Source organism: Pseudorca crassidens, chromosome X (genome assembly GCF_039906515.1).
Source record: "Pseudorca crassidens isolate mPseCra1 chromosome X, mPseCra1.hap1, whole genome shotgun sequence".
Taxonomy (NCBI): domain Eukaryota; kingdom Metazoa; phylum Chordata; class Mammalia; order Artiodactyla; family Delphinidae; genus Pseudorca; species Pseudorca crassidens.
This window is the reverse complement of record NC_090317.1, coordinates 87,453,330-87,473,121: the sequence shown is the minus strand read 5'-3', so window position 1 is coordinate 87,473,121 and position 19,792 is coordinate 87,453,330. Positions and strand designations below refer to the sequence as shown.

Genomic DNA, 19,792 nt, shown 5'->3' with positions numbered 1-19,792 from the left:
ATAATAAGTCCAGGCCTAACGGGATTTTCGGCTTCCGGCGCGGGCGGGGCCTTCGGGCTGACGTGGAGGTTTTCTAGATCCGTTGCCAGGGCGCGAGGTTACGACAGGCGTTTGGGCTCCTCCCCACTTTCTCGTCGCACGGCAACGCAAACCGCCGCTACACCCAACATAGTCTTGGAGGAGGCAGGCGGGGCCGGGAGGAATCTGCAGCTGTTGGGATGAGGGAAACCTGAAGGAGCAGATCCTTGCGGAGACAAGCCAGGAGTCACAGCAGGATTATGCCCTCCAGGGCAAGAGGAAGGTGGGAGCTCGGCTGCGGCTTTTGCCTGGCCGGCGGGAAGGCTCAAACAAGAACGGGGTCGGGAATTGGAAGGACCCCAGGGAGCGGAGGGCTGTACAAGAAGGAGGGGCCAGCGGGAGGATTCCGTGTTAGAGTTCAGATCTTGCTGAGAGTGGAGTAGGGTTGGAAGTGGAGTGGGGTGGGGTTATAGGTGGGATGGGGTGTGAAGGGGGATGGGGCGTGGATGGAGATGAGGATACTCTGGAGCGACTGGGATACGGGCTGGGGAAAACTATGGCCAGAGGTACTGTCCCTATCCCCCGCCTCCCTCCTGTTTCTCCAAGCAGAGTTCAGAGACTGCCGCTATAGCTGCTATAGTCTTGGACCTGATGCTAGACCCAACCTGGAGCTTCAAAATTGGGACTCCTTGCTGAGAAAGATATTTTGTGTGAACCCCTGGGAGTCAGGGTCCCTAAGCCAATGCTCTCCACCTCTATCCTTCTTCCCTTCTCCCCACTTCATCTCTCTCTCTCCATGCCTCACCCCCATCTCATTCCCTCCTCTCCATCCCCCTCTGCCGTCCCTTGCTTCCTCCCTTCCTCTTCTCTCTCTGCCCTCCACCCCTATCAACCGCCCTGTTGCCCTCCTTCCTCTCTTCTGCCTCTGCCCCTGACTCTGCCCTTTCTGTCCCTTCCCCTCTGTTTCCCATGTTTCTATCCCTCTCCTCCATCCCCTCATCCCCCATCACTTTATACCTGCTTTTTACTAAGCCATGGCCTTAGCAGTCCAAGAGGCTGTCTATGGAATCTTCCCCTTCAGTGTGACCTTATATTGTGGTGACAGATGGAATGAGTAGGCTGGCATTGGTGCTTAGACTTAGACATGAAAAGGGTCTGGTGGCTGCCACAGCCATTCCTGTAACTATTTTTTAAATGATGTCTGGAGGCTGGGAAGAGTCTTAAAGTCTTAGGACAAGTCCAGGAAAGTGAGAAAGCTTGGTTGATGCAATCTAGTAAATGAAGTTTAGTTGGGAGAAACAGTCATGATCAGGCTGAGGGGATAAAATGACCAAAGGACAGCAATCTCATATAATTGACAGGAACTACTGTTCCATTTAAGATGAAATGGAGCTCGGGGGGAAAAAAATCAAATTGGATCCCTACTTCTCACACCATATACAAAATGCAATTCCCAAATAGATTAAAAACTTAAATGAGAAAAGCAAAACTTTAGAAATTTTAGAAGAATATATAGGAGAATATCTTTATGACCTCAGGGGATTTCTTAAATAATAAAAACTTTTGAGCTTAAAGGAAAAGATTGGTAAATTTGACTACATTCAAATTCCTCCAAATTACAACATAAAGTGAAAAGATGGTAAGTGCACACAGAAAGCTTCTAAAGTATTGATACTGTTCTATTTTCTGGATTCTGTGGAGGGTTCACAGGTGTTCATTTTGTTGTTATACTTCATAACTTACATGTGTTAACCATATTCTTTTGTGTGTATCAACTGTTACCATAAAATTATTATAAAATAATAATAAAGTGAAAAGACAAGCCACAAATTGGAGATATTTGCCACAGGTAAACTAAGAAATGATTAGTGTGTAGAATACAAAAGGAACTCCTAAAATTAATAGGAGAAGGACAAACTGATTTTTTTTAATGAGCAAAAGATATGAATGGGCACTTCACAGAAGAGAAAGAAAAATGGACAAAACACACATGAAAAGATGTTGCAACCTCATTAGCAATAAGGAAAATTCCAATTAAAACTGATAATTATAATTTTATACCCACAAGTTGGCAAAAATTAAAAAGTCTGTAATATCCAGTGTTGCTGAGGATGTGGAGTGGCTAGAGTTTTTATACACTATAGTGAAAGTATAAATTGGTACAATCTCCTTGGAAAACAACATTATCTTGTAAAGTTTAAATAGGCTTATGCCCTATGATCCAGCACTTCCGCTCCTAGGTATATGCTAGGGAAACTTTTCCACCTGTATATATGTCTCTTTTAATCTACAAGTTCTTTCTCTTTTCCTCTTGCAATTAAAAAATAAATAAACTGGGTTGTTTGTGCTGCTGGGTTGTTTGACTAGAGTCCTAGTCTCTCTTGAACCCAGTTCAGTCAGGCCCCACCAAAAATGTTCTAATCAAGGTCATCAGCAACCCTCCCCTTCAAATTAGTCAGTTCTCAGTCTTCATCTTACTTAACCCATCATCGGTTGCCCACTCTCTCCTCCCAAAAGCACTTTCTTCACTTGGCTTCTCAGGCATTCCCATTTTTTCTCCCACCTCACTGGCCACTCCTTAGCCTCCAGTGCTGGCTCCTCCTCTCCCTGTCTCCCCTGAGGCATTCTTAACTATCTACAGTCCCTTAGAGATCTCTCACTGCCTCATAGCTTTAAATTCCTTATATCAGTCAGGATGGGCTAAATTATGCTGAGGTGACAAACAACCTCAAAATCTCAGCAGCTATATGTGGAAGCTAATAAATACAACAAACTAGTAAATATGACATAAAAGAAGCAGACTTACAGACATTGAGAACAAACTAGTGGTTACCAGTGAGGGGTAGGGGCAATATAGGGGTGAGAGAGTGGGAGGTACAAACTACTGGGTATAAGATAGGCACAAGGATGTATTGTACAACATGGGGAATATAGCCAATATTTTGTGATAACTGTAAATGGAAAGTAACCTTTAAAAAACTGTTTAAACGTGTGTGTGTGTGAGTTGTGAAAAAAAATAATATCTACTTCATAGAAATATTAAGAAGAATACTAGTAGGTCAAAAATAGTCAAATATCAGCATTTTTATATGGTGCAACCTAATAAATGAGTTACTAATACAACATGCTTATAATTGCATGTTTACAGTAAATACTCAGTAAATGTTAACTGTGATGACAATAAAAAAAAGACAATCATAGGCTATATAAAGCTTAGTAAAAATATGTGCTACATAAGAACAAATTGTTTCTGACACAGGCCCTGAGAAAGCCTTAAGTGATCTATTTTTGTTTATTTTTAGTTTCAAGCTATGTTATGGGTGGGTGAGGTTGCTGGTTAACTAAATTCCAGTTAGGTAAGGTCTTGCTATACAGAAGCAGAATAATAAAATTATTTTTTAAAAACTGTTTAAAAAAAAAAAACCTAAGGACAACCAATCCAAACAGCCACCTAGGCTTTCTCAAATAAAGCAAGCGCTTCAGCTATAGCCAATCAAATAATTTCCTTGCTTTCCATCTCTTCTCTTTAAAGATCTTTCCCTGAACTCTTCTTAACCACTTCTGGTTTGGCACTGCCCGGTTTGTTTTTTGCTCAGATAAACTCTTAAAAAATGTTTTTTTAAGTCTCAGCAGTTCATAAAAACAAAGATTTCTCACTCCTGCTTCTTGTCCACTGTGGGTTGGCTACATCTCTGCTCTGTCATCACTCCAGGACTGAGGCTGAAGGGGCAGCACTCACCTGGGACATTGCCAGTCCCACAGCAGAGAGTGAAGAGAGAAAGTGGCTATAATGTAATGGCTCTTAGTTCTGCTTGGGAATGGCACATGTCAATTCTCACATTGCAGAGGGCAAAGCAGATCATGTGGCTAACCTTGAGGACAATAAGATAAGGATATAGAATCCTTCTGTAAGGAGGAACAGCAATTTTTTTTTTTTTTTTTTTTTTTGGCCACATGGGGCTTCTGGGATCTTAATTCCCAACGAGGGAACAAGGGATCTAACCTGTGTCCCGTGCAGTGGAAGCACAGAGTCCTAACCACTGGACCACCAGGGAATTCCCAACAGCAAATCTTTTTGAACAATAACAAAATTTACCATACTATATGTATGCTATCAGTGGGTATCTAATCGACCTCTCAAACTCAACACTTCGAAACTGATCTCCAGATCCTCATCCCATTCTGTTCTCCCCACACAGACTATTCAGTTGATAGCAACTCCTCTGACTGCCCCAGCCAAAATCCTTCAAGTCATTCTTAACACTGCTCTCTCACAGCACATCCAACCCATCAGGAAGTTCTGTTGGCTCTGCCTTCAAAATATATCCAGAATCTGACCACTTCTTGCTACATCCACTGCTAACAACCTGGTGTGAGTCATCATCATCTCTTGCCTGAACGACTGTAATAGCCTCCTGTCTGGTCTCCCTGCCTCTAGTCTTGCCTCCCCTCCCCTCCAGTCTCTTCTTAACAGAGCAGCCAGAAAGATCCTTTAAAAATCAAAGACAGGACACATCACTCCCACTGCTCAAAATCCTCCAATGGCTGCCCATTTCTCTCAGAGTAGAAGCCGCAGCCTTTACAATGGTCTATAAAGTCCTACATGCTCTGCACCCCCCCACCCAATCTCTCTAATGTCATTTCCCACTCCTCCTTGCCTCCCTGCTGTCCCCTTGAACGTGTGCCTCTTCTGTCCACCTTAAGGCCTTTGCACTTGTTCCCTCGGCCTGCAGTGCTCTCCTAGTTATCTGCATAGGAGACTCTCTCACCTTCTTCAAGTATTTGCTCAAATATTACCTTCTCAGTTATGCCTCCCCTGATGTCCATATTTAAAATTGCAACACGCCCCCCACTTCCTTGGCACTTCCAATTCCCTTTATCCTGCTCTATATTTTTTCCTGAAGCACTTATTATCTTCTTACAAACTATTTAATGTACTCCCCACTAGAAAGTAACTTTCACAAGGACTCAGATTTTTGTCACTTTTGCTCCTTGATGTCTCCCAAATGCTTAAAGGATCATCTGACAGTAGGTACTCCATAAATATTTGTTAAATGATAGAATGAACATGGGTGAAAAAAGCAAGATGCAGAAGAATGCATACTGTGTGATATTCCATAAAATTCTGAGACAAGAAAATGTTTTAAAATATTGTTCAGGGAGTTACGCACACACAGTACATTAATGCATATTAGTAAGGGAATGGTAACATTTTGGATAGTGGTTATCTCTTAGGGTAAGGATGAGGGAGGAGAGACATAAGACCCTTCAATAGTATTGATCATTCACTATTTCTTAAGTTGGGGAGTTGGTTCATGGGTCTCTTTTATCATGCTTCCTAACTTACATATGGCTTATATATATATTCTCCTGTATACATCAAATATTTTAGTTACAAAATGGTTAAAAGAGAGAGAGAGAGAGAGACTGGAACTAGTTATACAAGGAGTTGAAGAATGGTGTTCCAAACAAAGGAACATGGTGTACAAAGGCCCTGAGGTGGGAACAGTTGTAGTGTTGGAGGACTTGATAGGAAGCCAGTGTGCCTGGAGCACCGTAAGCAAGGGATAGGGAGGCATGAGATGAACTGGAGAGGTGTGCAGGAACCAGATCTTGAAAGCCCACAGTAAGGAGTTTGGATCTGATTGTAAGTGCAGTAGGAAGCCAGTGGAGGATTTTAAGCAGGTGCAAGACATGATCAGATTTAAGTTAGCAGAAGTGGTTTGGGCTGTGGCTTTGGCTGGCTCACGTGCCAGAACTGGGCCTCCCAAAACATGAAGGAGCACAGGCAAATTTAAGCCCTCTAGCCTTTCATTTGACTGGAGAATAAGTAATAAAAATAAAGGGGGAGTGGTGGTGGCATTTACTGAAACGGGGAAAACTAAGTAGAACATAATGTAAAAGGGATGTTGTAAATGAGTTTGAGACTTGGAAAGGTGAGCAGGGGTCAGATCATGAAGACTCATAAATCTGGCAAAGGGGGTTGGACTTTATCTTGTAAACACTGGGGAACCATTTGCTTTAAAGCTGCCTTTAAGGGTTTTAAGCTGAGGCGTGCCATGGTCAGATTTGCTTTCAGAAAAATCACTTTGGTAGCCAAGGCAGAGAAAGAGGTAGAGAGCATAACACTAGAGCAAGGGAGGCCAGTAAGGCTCCTGGGAATACTGTCTGGCACCAGCTTGTGAGGCCTGAATTAGGGTGGTGACAGCAGAGATGGAGAACACAGATATGAAATATGTCAGGAAGTAAAATCAGTAGGAATCAATAACTGGTAAGATACTGTGGGGAGAATGGAATGGGGGTGGGGGTGTAGTCAAGGAGGATGGTTAGCACTGATTGGCCATTCACCTCACTCTTGCTCCAGATGTATAAGGTAGACCCACCACCACATCCCAAGGAGGTGGCAGCCATAGAGGCTAGAAGAAATCAAGAAAAGGAGCAACAGAGCCAACTCTTCAATGTGTGGACCAGAGAAATGCGGGTGAGTGGGCAGCAAGGACTTTCTCTGGACCAGGGGCCACCTCACTCTTACACCTGGAGAGGAACATAGCAGTGCCCATCACAGCCCCTCCCTGATTCAAGCAGACTGTAGGGCTAGAAAGGAAGGAGGAGGGTGAAAAGGCACTCACCCCCCACGTGTGGGAAGAGCCTGGGAAAGGGGACTGGGGGTGCAGGGGAAGAGACTGGGGTTAGAGGAGCCAGTGACAGCTGACTTCTCCAGTCAGCTCTGGGCCAAGTGGCCTGGTTCTCAAGAGACAGGCAAATGGAGCCGAAAGAAGTCTATAAAGAATATTTGGGGGCTTCCCTGGTGGCGCAGTGGTTAAGAATCTGCCTGCCAATGGAGGGGACATGGGTTTGAGCCCTGATCCGGGAAGATCCCACATGCCGCGGAGCAACTAAGCCCATGTGCCACAGCTACTGAGCCTGTGCTCTAGAGCCCATGCTCCACAACAAGATGCAATGAAGAGTAGCCCCCACTCGCCATAACTAGAGAAAGCTCACGCCCAGCAACGAAGACCCAATAGCCAATATTTTGTCAGCCATAAATAAATAAATAAATATATTAAAAAAGAAAAAAGAATATTTGGTATTGCATGCATATGCCTAAACTCTTTCTGGAAGGCTACATAAGAAACTGTTAACTGTTCCCTGGTGGTCCAATGGCTAAGACTCTGTGCTCCCAATGCAGGGGGCCGGGGTTCGATCCCTGGTCAAGGAAATAGATCCCGCATGCCACAACTAAAAGATCCCATATACTGCAACGAAGATCCTGCGTGCTGCAACTAAGACCCAGTGCAGCCAAATAAATAATAAAATAAATAAATATATTTAAAAGAAAGAAACTGTTAACCAGCCTGAGGGACAGAGATGGGAGGGACACTTACTCTTCACTAAACTGTATTCCCTTTTGCACTATTTTGAAATGTTTTAAATGAATTATAATCAAAATAAAGAGAAAATATTGACAGTTTAAGAAAAAATAGATTGCTGGCTGGGTGGATGAGTGGTGTGACCGAGATCTAGTTGGTAAGCGTTTCCTCAGGGCCTGCTCTGTGCCAAGCACTGGGTTGGGCAGTAGGGATACAAAGCTGACTAAGGCCCAGTCTCTGGCATTAGCAGGCTCACAGTCTGGTGTAGGAGATAATCAATAGAGGCAAACTTCATTATAGTGTGGGCAGTGGGCCCTAGATTCTATAGGAGTAGCACCTGCTGGAGGGGTCAGGAAAGTGAAGTCTGAGCTGGTCTTAAGGGATGAATAGGAGTTTGGGTAAAGAGGGGAGGAAAGAGTGTTCCAAGTGGAGGGAGATGCTGGAGCAAAGGCTATCAGTATGAAACAGCCTAAGATGTGCAGGGAACTGTAAGCAGAGCTTCTGAGGGTGGGAGAGGGGAAGAGGGTGAGATGAGGCTGGAGACAGAGGAAGAGGCTAGACCACTGAGGGACTTACAAATCATGCTGAGATGGTAGAACATTATCCAGTAGGTACTGGAGATCCTATAGGAGGATTTTGAAGCACGTAAATTCTGAGCAGTCTATGTTAGAGCATTCGAGGCCCACTGCTGGGCCCCTACCTTGATTTAACTCATTTCTTTGGGATCAGGTGGATGCTGAAGCCCTGAACAGCCAGGTGGAAGAGAAAAAGCTTAGGAAGGCAAAAAAGCAGAGCAAGGTGGCAGCTTATGGTAAAAGCCCAAGGCCAGGGACCAGCCAAAGAAGAAAAGCAAGGGCCGAGTGGGATAAGGCAGGGCAGTTCTGCTTCGGAGTGGGGCCTGAGGCCTGGGGTGTGGTAAGACAAACCAGATTGACCTTTGGGAACAGTGGCTGTGCTGAGTGGGCTCTGTCCCTCCCGTGGGGCCTTCTCCATGCCCCTACCCACCACCCCCAGGTACCAACCAGGTGCAATATGATGTGGTGGCTCAGATACTACAGAAGGAACAGGCAGAACGGACAGGTCGGCTGGCCAAGAAAATGCAAGTTTCGGAAGCAGAAGCAGCAGCTCAAGAAAAGGCATGAACTTGACTTTTGGGATTCAGACCGACTCTGGAGGGAGTTTCCAGCTCATCTTGGTGACAATGATCCCCACTGGGGCCCAACCAGCCTGCAGTGCTTCTCTGGGGAAGATTTGGACAGGGCCATATGCCTGAGAATGCAGCAGGAAGAGTTCATGCACAGCCTGGAGAAGCCGCTGCAAGAGCAACAGCAAGCCAGAGTTGAGGAGAACTGTGCAGGTAAGCAGCGGGGCCCTCCAGGCTGTGACCTGAGGCCTAGTGGGGAGTCATCCTGAGCTGGATACAGCGCCCAGAAGACCAGAACTGTGTGGGGAGGTCCAGTTACCCATAGGGGCTGATGCTGAAAGGTTAGACTGAGCAGGCCCCAACCTCCCTGACTTCCTTCATCAACTGACAGTATAGCCACTGATCCCCAATCAGCCTGGCACTCCATTACCTGGAGGCAGCACAGTGAAGACAAACCTAATGGCTCTGCTGCTTACTAGCTGGTTTGGGCAAATGAATTTTCCTCTCTGTGCTTCAGTTTCCTTATCTTTAAAATGAGGAAATGAATCCATACCACAAAGAGCTCGTATGAGAATGAAATGAGATACTGTAAGTAAAGCACAAGCGTCAGTGCTCAATAACCAGTAGCTATTATCAATATTACTATGACATCTGTGGCTACGTCCCCCTTTTCCATTAGAGTAAGCCTTTCACAGGCAAGGACCATCTCTTATCTACTCACACTGCTCACCTTTAAAACCACCCCTGTTATAGCACCCTGTTCTGTTATACCGCTTATCACAGAGGTAACTAAGTATCTGAAAGTATTTGTGGAATGTCTGTCTTCTCTCCAAAATGTCAGCTCACTAAAGATGAACCACATATCTCATTTCCACCCCTATATCCCAGTTGCCTAGTACATTGTCTGCCACAGTGTCAGGAGCTCAATAAATCATTGTTGAATGAACAATTGACCAAAGTAAACAAGAAAGGCACCCTACCCTCCAGGAACCCACAGAACCATGCCTTCCAGAAAATCAGTGTAGAGTAAGAGGAAAAGATACATGCACAAGTCACTTACCAGCACATATCTATACTTTAACGCTGCGTTAGGTACTATGAGCGATACTGTGATAGAAGTATATATAGGACACGGAGGAAACATCAATATGGGAGTGGTCAGTTCTCACAAAGGAAAGGAGGCAGGGTAGGGGGTTTGCACAGGCCCGCTGTCAGGAAGCAGTTTGGGAAAGTTGGGTACAATTTCGGCAAGGTAGAGAGTGGGAATGAGAAAAGGTCATTCTAGGCAGAGCAGGTAGCAAAAGGAAGAACTAACCTTTGCTGAGCACTTACTGTGTACCAGACACTGTGTCAAGCTTTCTACCATGTATTAACTCAATTTATCCTCACGACAACCCTATGAGGCAAGTACTAGTAGTATCCCTATCTTCGGTGGAGGAAACTGAAGAACAGAGATGTTAAATAACTTGCCCAAAATCATACAGCTAGTGGGTGATGGAGGCGGGAAGTGCGGGAAGTGAACTCAGGCAGGCTGGCTCCAGAGCCTGCACTCTTGACTGCTATGCCACACTTGCTGTCAGTCACCATGAGAAACTGGGAACTCAGAGGCCAAGGGAGAAGTTTCAGAGAGGGAGTCATCAATAACGTCAAATGCCCCAGAGAAGTTCAGATAGGAAAAGAATGAGACTTGAAAATGAGATTTGGTAAATGAGATTTGGAAATTAGGAGTATTTGGTGATTTTTGTCAGAACAGTTGCAGTGGAACCAGGGGCCAGCTGCCCAATGGCAGCAGGCAGGTTTACGAGAAGGTAGAGCAAGGCAACAGGGACAGCAGAATGCTGGGAGAGAGTCTGTGTAATGTCATGGAAGGAACATGGGCTGATTCCTCGAGAGATCCGGATTCAAATCCCAACTTACTACTTGCTGGCTGTGTAACCTTGGGCATTTTACTTCACCTCTGGACCTCATCTGAAAAATGGGGCTTATCTTTCCTCTCTGGGTTGCTACGAAGAGTGAAATGAAACAAGGCACCCCTATCCTCCCTTCCCCCGCCCTCCAGTCTCTGAAATCTGTGTCCCTGTGCCTCTCCAGAGCCAACCCCTCAACCTATGCTCTGGACCCCATTCCCCCTGCCTCCCACACAGGCTGTGCTCCCTTAGGTACTCCCCGCTGGGTTCTCAACACTTGCCCTTCCACTGGCCCCTTCTGTGAAGGCTGTAAGCATGCTTGTGTCTAACCCTTCTTAGGAAAAAAACAAAAGTCTCCCTCCACTCTGTGATTCCTCTAGATGCTGTGAGCTAGCTGTTTTCCTTTACAACCATACTTTCTGAAAAATCTGCTTCCACTTGCTCTTTCCTTCTGAACTTTCCAGTCACACCTCAACCCCTGAGATTTCATTTCTCCCCACACAACTTCACTGACACTGCTCTTACTAAAATCAATGCCCTTTGTGTTATCAGGTACAAGAGGCTCTGTTCAGTCTTTTCTCCTTGACTGGGACTTTCTTGCTACACTTGACTATGATCACATCTTCCTTCTTGAACCTCTCTCTTCCTTGGCTTCTGTGACAGCACATTCTGCTTGTAGCTCTCCGATCATTCCTCCTCTGTCTGCCCTTTATGGATTCCTCTTCCTTCTACTTCTTCCTTCTTGAGACTCTGTCCCTGGCGCACTCCTTACCCTGCATACTTGCCTCAGGCACCCTCGGTCCTCATTCTGGTTTCAGCTAAAATGTCGCCACCTCTGTGCTGAGGACTCTTTACCTGCAGAATCAGATATCCAGGTGCCTGCGGACCACCTCCAACTCAGCTTCCTAAACAATTCATCAGTGCTCCCTAACCTGCTCTAAATTCTGTATCCTCTAGTTCCAGTGGTGGCCACACGATGCATGGAGTCATCCCAGCCAGGACCCTGGAAAGCATCCAAGTCTTTCTTCTCCCTTACTCCCTCATCCAATCCATCAAGTACTGCTGATGTAACCTCCATATATTTCCCCTCCATCCTTTCCATCACTGGCCTGGTTTGAGCCCTCCCAACTGGCCTACTGCCTTAGCCTCCAAGATGGCTTCCCTACATCAACTGTCTCCCACCAGCCTGACTGTCCTCTATACTGGCCACCAAAAGGAGCTTTCTAAAATGCAGATCTGTGTCACCCCCCTTACTTAAAATCCTTCCATGTTCCCCACCACCTTCAGGGTCAATTTTTTAGTCCTTAGTCTGGCCCCTGTAGAGCTCCCTAGTCACTTGCATTTTATGCTCTAGGAAGAGCAGACTATTTGTAATTTAAGATACAGACCATGCTGTTTCTTGGCTTCCTTCATTCATTTGATAAATATTTACTGAGCACCCACTATGTGCCAGGCTCTGATGCAGGTGCTAGGGCATGGTAGTGGATAAAACAGACAAAAATCCCTGCTTTCACAAGGGTTACCTTCTAGTGAGGAGAGAGACAGGCAATAGACAAAAATAATTAAGTAAAATGTAGGGTATACTGGATGGTGACAAATGCTAGGGAGAAAAATAAATCAGAGAAGGAGGATAAATGTTGGGGGCAGGCAGGTGGCAATTTTAGGTAGGAGACAGAAGGCCTCACTGAGGCGGTAACATTTGAGCAAAGACCTGAGGGAGGCAAAAGAGCATGAGACAAGAGCAACGTTTATTGCAAATCCCTGAGGCAGGAACGTCTGGCATGTTCTAGAAACAGCAAGGAGACTGGTGTGGCTGGATTGAAGCAAAGTTTCAATACATTTGCTCATGCTGTGCTTGCAGCCTGGAATGCCCTTTGCCCTTTCTGACTATATGCAACATGTATTTCAAGGATCACCTCCTCCTGGAAGCCTTCTTCTCACCCAAAGCTCTCTTAATGCCCTACATACATCTCTGTCATTGCCCTTACCACATTGTGGTATGATGATCTACATTTGATCCATCTCCTCCATTAGACAAGGAACTCTCTGAGGACAGGATCTAATTCATTGGTATCCTCAGAACCCAACACATGGCCCTTAGACTGAGGCTCAGAGATGAAATGATTTCCCCAAGGTCACACAGCCCAGAAGCAACAGAGCTGCATTGAGACTCCGGTCCATTGGAGGCATCTTTCAGTGAGGGACCTGAGAAATTCTTGTTGCTGTCACTTTGGTTATCCCTGGCCCCAAAGAGTACCTCCTTCCACACATCCCTCCAATGAGGACATTACCCCCTTCCGAAACATACATACACATACATCCACAAAGCTTGCTGAACAAATGGCTGAATGAGTGAACCAGAAATGCAGCAAGCCAGTACAGTGCCCTGACCATATTTCTCTGTGTAGATATGCTCAGTGAACAGCTGCGCCTAGCCATGGACTTGCAGGCCACCCAGCTGGCCAAGCTGGAGGACTGCTGCCACAAGGCCATAATGTCTGCCATGGCCAACGCCAACAAGGCCCAGGTATGTATGGCCAGAGCCATCCAGTGCACCCGGCTCTCCCCAGTCCCCTGAACAAAGTCCTGGGGAACCTCAGCCACATCTTTCCCCTCACAACCCTTCTTGAATCAACACCAGCCCTCTCATCTACCTGAGGATTTCCTCCTTCACCCAAGGGCCCTCTTAGGGCAGACGGTCCCCTTCCCCACCTCCAGACTCAGGATGACCTGAGAACAGAACACTGCCCTCCCTTCCCCAGCCTCTTAGTCTAAGGGCTTCCAGAGGGCAGGGGAGTTCCCTGCCCATTTCACCCCTTCCCCCACCTTAAGTCACTCAAAGGCCATGCAGTATCTGTTCCTTCTCTCCCTGAGATGGAGGAGAGTAGGGCCATGTCTCCCCCTCCCCTGTGACTGAGAGTTCCCTGAGGTTGGGCATCCAAATGCTCACATTCGGGGGCCCCACCAGGTAGCTAAGATGGCTAAGCAGCAGCACCGTGAGCATCAGCACCAACAGGAGGACAACCTCATGGAGAACCAAAACCAGATCACAAGTGAAGTACTGACTGAGAACCCCCAGGTCGCCCAAAACCCTATGGCTCCCCACAGGGTCCTGCCCTATTGCTGGAAGGGCGTGATTCTAGAGCAGAGAGCTGCCATCAGGAAAGTACAGGAGGTGCAACACCATGAAAAGGAGGCACAGCGCCAGACCGAACAAGCACTGGATACCAAATGGGAAAGCCAGCCCATGTGCTTGGCCCAGGCAGCAATGGAGCTAGAAGAGCAGGAGAGGGAGCTGTGTGCTGAATTTCGGAGGGTACTAGGCTCCTTCAACCAGCAGCTGGCTAAGGAGCAAAAAGACCAGTGAGTTCTAGGGGGTGGCAGCAGGGATGAATGCCAAGGGAGGGTGGAGACGGATGGCAAGGGCCAGGGAGAGAGGGAAGGCTCATCACCTGAGGCCTCTGGATTTCTATCTGAATTCAATAATCTACACCAATCAACCTACAGCCCAATATCACTTGCAATTCAACACCAGCAGCCGCTGAGCTCTGGATGGTCATCTCTCCCTCCTCCATCAATCAAGCTCACAGAGGCTGAGTCAAGAGAGGAAGATGATCCATTTCCCAGTGGGAGAGCTGAGCCAGCACCCCCACCTTTGACCCTAGGTAATAAAGTTATTCACTAAAATCAAGGCCACGTGTTGTAATAGGACACAAAAGGTGTGAGGTACTGCCTTTCCCGCCCCACCCCTGGGCTCTGAGCATGCAACCCTGTCAGAGTCTTCACCCATTCACCTTTCTTCCCCATGCCAGTTCCCCCAGCACACAGTGCTGCTCGCTCCCCTGTGAGAAAGAGACTTTATTAGGCACGAAGGGTGACTGGTGGGCAGAGGTTACAAAATGGCTACTGGGCTTCCTCCCAAGCTGGAGTAGAGTACTCCAGGAAGAGGAGGGACAGAGGAGCCTGTGTTTTCTCTGCCTTCCCCCTTCAAGGCTGCATGCGGATGGCCCCATCCAGCCGGATGACCTCTCCATTGAGGAATGGGTTCTCGATGATGGCCTGTACCAGATGAGCATACTCAGCAGAGTCACCCAGTCGGCTGGGGAAGGGCACCTGGCTGGCCAGGAAGTTGCGCACTTTATCTGGGAGGGTGGTCAACAGCGGAGTGCCAAATAGGCCTAGACAAGACAACCAGAGTCAGAGACCCACCCTCGCTTTCATATTTACCTGGTCCCTCCTCACCTTAACCCTACTTGTGGTGCTTCCCTATGCCCAGAGATAGAAGGCTGCTGCTGTTTAGATGGTAAATACCTTCCCCTCTCAATTGCCCACAGATCCCATCCAATCCCAGGTGTGGCAGGGAGGGGATATGTCTACCTGGAGCAATGGTCATCACCCGGATGCCCATGGGAGCCAGATCCCGAGCAATGGGCAGTGTCATGCCCACTATGCCCCCCTTGGAAGCAGAGTATGCAGCTTGTCCAACCTGGAGAAGGAGTGAAGGTCACAGGGGGAAGGGGCCCCAACAAGTCACCAAGGCACAAGCCTTGCCCCTACTCACACACCTGGCCCTCAAAGGCAGCTACACTGGCTGTGTTGATGATGACCCCACGTTGGCCTCCCTGGTCTGGTTCATTCTGGCCCATCTCACCAGCTACCAGGCGGATCACATTGAAGGTGCCTATGAGATTCACCTGGAGGACCAGTAGAAACATGGTGTAGAACCTAAAGCAGAAGCAGTCTTTTGTCCCCTAAAAGCTTTGGGGACACCCACAGCCAAATACTTCTTACTACTACCCCTGGAGAACCTCTAAGGCCTTACATTGAGAACTCGCTGAAAGTCCTCCAAGGTATGGGCCTGGCTCTTCTTTAAGTTGTATGTCTTGCTGGCCACTGCAATGCCTGCACAGTTGACTGCCACATCCACACGGCCAAACTTCTCTTTTGTTAGAGTCAGGGCTGCTTGCACGTCCTTCTCTGAGGTCACCTTCAAAGGGAGAAGTGGAGAAGGTATTCATCTCCCATCACACACATACCACTAAATCTTGAGGAGGGGAGGGCAAGGCAGGTTCACTCTTTGAGTGACAAGAGAATTGTGTAAGCAAGGGAGAGGCCAGGAGAAAGAAAACTCAAGAGTGGGACAAAGGTGAAAATGTTAGGTAATACAGAGCAGTGTTTCAAAACATTTTTGAAATCCATACCCTCTTCTGATAAATTCACATACCCCTGGAGATTCTCAACTGCTGTGGATCAGAGAAGTTTTGCGAATTATTGATATGAAGATAAACTAGCTTTTTTGTACCCGTACCTGCTAAGATAATTTCGTCAAGCTTTACTTCCTGTAGTTTGTTTCATGAAAAGTTTTTTGACTTTGTAAATATAAAATTACAGGGCACAATATGCATTTTCAAACTATACATACTTCCTTGAAGAGATTCTGATATGGCCAATTCCCAACCCCTCCGTTGTGAAACCCAGCTTTAGAAATTCCTTACCGCAGGCGTTTTGAAAATGGCTCAGGCCAAAAGGGAAAAGGAGATGGGTCCACTGCCCACATAGACGGTACCCTTATGAAAAGGGACCCCATGGGAGAGGTGAGGTAATCCCACTTACGTCCGCTGGGGCAAAGGCGCAGTTCTTCCCTAACTTCTTGGCCTGGGTCTCCCCATCCGAGATGGGCAGGTCGAGAAGTACAGCAGTGGCGCCCTGCCCCACCAGTCGCTCCGCCGTGGCCAAGCCGAGGCCCGAGGCTCCACCGGTTATTACGGCGACCAGACCCTGTGAAGAGGGGCACGGTCAACAACTATACTGTACAGACCACCCCCACCCTTGCATCTGCCCATTTTCCAGGCTTCTGCGAGGGAGGCTCCTGGTCACCCCTGCGGTTTGACCCAGATGTGCCTCCTCACTTTAACGATGGGACCTCTGGGTGTCTCATACCCCAGAAGCCCATCCAGACACCCCGCATGCACGTGCCCCAGAGAGTTGACCTTCACCTCCCGAGGCCAACCGCCGCAACAGCAGGCCTCGATAAGAGTAACCCTTTCTGCCAGCACCGACCTCTCCCCCCTAGTTCTACGGCCGCGCCGTCCCAGCAGGTGCAGCGGGGCAAGAAGCAGGGACGAAGACCCGGTTACCTTCACGCTCCGACACGCAGCAGCCATCTTGCGCCGGCCTCTCTACAAGCAGGACTGCCGGGCGCTCGCTGGTTGGCCGAGGCAGAGCCGCGGGGCGGGGCCGGCGAGACTGGCTGTCCGCGGCTAAGGACAAACGACGAGTGCCGGCGGCTAGCGTCCAAGACCCGAGAGCAGGCCCAGGCAAGGTCCCGGCCGAGAGTTATTTCACCCGGGGGAGAAAACAACGAGTAGCAGCATCGCACCACCACAACCTCCGGCCTTTGGGCAGACGGCCAGCTCCGCTGGGGGGAGGGGGACAGGAGATTGAGCATGTGTACCTTACTCCTCGGAAAAAGCCTCCATTCAACATTCATATGTTTATATCTGAGAGACTCCTATATGCCGGGCTCTGTGCGGGGCACTGGGGATAACCAGAGGAATAATAAAAGGTTCATGCCTTACAAGAGGGAAGTTGGAAAAAGTTCAATTGGAAAAAGAGATAATTACAGTACAGACACACGAAGGAAGGGACAAAGAACCAGATTCTAGAACCCAGACATGGATATCCAAAGATGGAGATTCTGAGAGCCATGTACAGAGAAACATGTCGAGGAAGAGATTGAGAGGAACAGAGATGACCGACAGATTCTCAGAGATATGGATGTGGGGAGCCATTAAGAGAGAAGCTAGGAGACAGACATTCTGAGACAGCTGCTGAGAAGCACAAACCCAAAGAGGCATAAACAGAGAAGCCAAAAACATCTTTCATCAGGTCAGCCTTTGCTACTGTCTTTTTTGTCTAACCTATTTTAAACCCCAAAGCCCAGATGAGATTGGAAACATTTCAGATTGGACCTCAACGAGAGACTGTCATTTAAGACCCAGAACATCCTAGAACATCTTTTAACCAGTATCCCAATTAGAATCCTGAGCCCACCTAATCTATCTAATCTGATTTCTTTCTATGGAAGTATACTTCTCCCCAAACCAAGGTCTTCAGACCATAACCTTAGTCTACATTTTCAGCCTCATTCGGTTGTATGTTTAATCTATCTGAAATATCTCCCTTTGTGTTTTCCCATCCAGGAAGACTTCCCTCTGGGCCTCCTAAATGTTGACCACCGCCACACTCATGGTCACTACACCATATTCATCAAAGGATTTAATACCAGATTCACAATCTTTCTAACAACATGAAGCCCCCCAGCAGTCTATAGCACTCTTCACTGAGCCCAGTATGCTCCAACCACAGTGCCCTCTTTGTGTTCTTCTTTGTTTGTTTTTTAATTTTTATTGGAGTATAGTTGATTTACAATGTTGCGTTAGTTTCAGGTGTACAGCAAAGTGAATCAGTTACACATATACATATATCCACTGTTTTTTTAGATTCTTTTCTCATATTGGCCATTACAGAGTATTGAGTAGAGTTCCCTGTGCTGTACAGTAGGTTCTTATTATTTATCTATTTTATATATAGTAAGTAGTGTGTATATGTTAATCCCAATCTCCCAATTTATCCCTCCCCCCTGTGTTATCTTTGAATTAGCTATTCCCTCTGTTTGGAATGCTCTCCCCCGATCTTTGCATGACTGTATTTGTTGCTGTTGTTGTTGTTGTTGTTTGGTCATTCAGAGCTAAGCTTAAATGTCACCTCCCCTCCCGGAACTCTCAAGCTGTAAACCACCTAGTTACTATCCCATTGGCTTGGAAGATGTCATCAAGAGGACGTGACCTGGGCTTCCCTGGTGGCGCAGTGGTTGAGAGTCCGCCTGCCGATGCAGTGGATGCGGGTTCGTGCCCTGGTCTGGGAGGATCCCACATGCCGCGGAGCGGCTGGGCCCGTGAGCCATGGCCGCTGAGCCTGTGCGTCCGGAGCCTGTGCTCCTCAACGGGAGGGGCCGCAACGGTGAGAGGCCCGCGTACCGCAAAAAAAAAAAAAAAAAAAAAAGACTTATTTAATAAAGAGATCTGCATTCCTTAGGACTTATGCTTAGACATATTAAAAAGAGGACGTGACCTCTGGTTGACCACAGAGCTGGACCCAGGCATTGGGAGACTCCTTACCCCCTCCTCTGTCCTTGGAATAGATCCACCATTCCCACAGGTGGAACTGTTTTAAGGACGCAGTCTTGAAAGAGTATGGTGTTGAGACCATCTGGACTGAATACATTACTGAACCCCCTTAACGCCTCTATATAAACTTTTAAGATTCTGGCAGGTGGGTGTGGAGATCTACTCGCCTTTCGGCCACCCAAAACAAACCTTGGAAGTTCCCTTGCTCATTAAATCTGCCACCTACCAATGCGGAGTGGTCTGCCTCTTTCTTCAGTTTCTCCTTGCCCTCCCTGTTCAGGGGCCAGTTTTTGAATCAACACATTGCATGTTTGAATTCTCTGCATAGCGCTTACAGGCCCATCATCTTTTTTCCAAACTTGGGGCCAGATATGCTTTGGAATTCAGAATTTTTTCAATTTTAGAAAGGAAGACATGTACCCTATATTACATAACTCTATATACCGCATATAGTCTATATTACATAACTACTTAGAAAGGTCTGGAGCATCACTTATAATTGAACATTAATTTCTAGAGTCAAAAGTATGAAAATTCACACTGAGTGACTCAAGACTACAAATAACGTCATGCTACTTCAGATCAGGTTTTGTCACCTAACGAGTTTGGGCTCCAAAGTATGAAAAAACAACCTATACTTTTCAGAACTTTTGGCATTGTGGAATTGTGCCTCAGAGGCTTTTGAGTCTTGTCTAACCTGGCCTCGTCTGTGTGTGTATTTGTGTTGTTCTCCCTGTGCTGGAAGGTAAACCCCATGGCAGCAGGGTCTTGTCCTGCTGGTTTACCTCTTGGCTACCTAATGCCAAGAACACTGCCTAGCGTGTACTAGACACTCAATACAAATGAAGGAATGAATCAATCAATCGATCAGCCAATCTTGGAAGAATTTGCTGGCCCAACTTCATGATTCTTTCATCTGCTCAGCTCCAGGGACTTTCACCTCCTCTCTACTTTAACCACCTCTGTCTAAACCGCATTATTAACCTTGTCATGCCCTGGAATGACTCCCCCACATCTACACACCACTGTCTCTCACTCGGACCGTGTTCTCCCTGTCACCTCAGGTCTCCTCCTCTCCACCACTTCTTTTATCTCCTTGAACCCTGTTGATCTGTGGACCTTTCTATTTTCTCCAGCCCAGCAGCCTCTTCCTACTTTTCTTCT

At 47.1% G+C, this 19,792-nt stretch overlaps 2 protein-coding genes across 2 annotated transcripts; one reads left to right on the top strand and one right to left on the bottom strand.

The window, feature by feature from the left end:
* Positions 1 to 57: 57 nt before the first annotated feature.
* RIBC1 (RIB43A domain with coiled-coils 1) lies at positions 58 to 14,110 on the top strand. Its single transcript, XM_067723154.1, is given in 8 exon segments — positions 58 to 584; positions 6,383 to 6,499; positions 8,118 to 8,199; positions 8,403 to 8,490; positions 8,492 to 8,745; positions 12,848 to 12,966; positions 13,408 to 13,802; positions 13,897 to 14,110. Coding segments are annotated over 8 exon segments (1,203 nt in total). The 5' UTR covers positions 58 to 524; the 3' UTR covers positions 13,985 to 14,110.
* A 169-nt stretch (positions 14,111 to 14,279) lies between these two features.
* Positions 14,280 to 16,712, bottom strand: HSD17B10 (hydroxysteroid 17-beta dehydrogenase 10). Its single transcript, XM_067723153.1, has 6 exons — positions 16,577 to 16,712; positions 16,053 to 16,217; positions 15,262 to 15,426; positions 15,005 to 15,133; positions 14,817 to 14,925; positions 14,280 to 14,617 (listed from the first exon to the last, which is right to left on the bottom strand). Exons 1-6 carry the CDS (start codon positions 16,601 to 16,603, stop codon positions 14,427 to 14,429), a joined length of 786 nt encoding a protein of 261 aa, XP_067579254.1. The 5' UTR covers positions 16,604 to 16,712; the 3' UTR covers positions 14,280 to 14,426.
* Between the last annotated feature and the right edge of the window lie 3,080 nt (positions 16,713 to 19,792).

Bases quoted from the DNA above. Each gene is read 5' to 3' on its own strand.
- HSD17B10 (XM_067723153.1), bottom strand. From the start codon at position 16,603: ATGGCTGCTGCGTGTCGGAGCGTGAAG. The intron at 16,218-16,576 runs GTAACCGGGTCT...CCCTCTTCACAG, and splicing joins CTGCGTGTCGGAGCGTGAAG to GGTCTGGTCGCCGTAATAAC. The intron at 15,134-15,261 runs GTAAGGCCTTAG...CTGGTCCTCCAG, and splicing joins ACTTTCAGCGAGTTCTCAAT to GTGAATCTCATAGGCACCTT.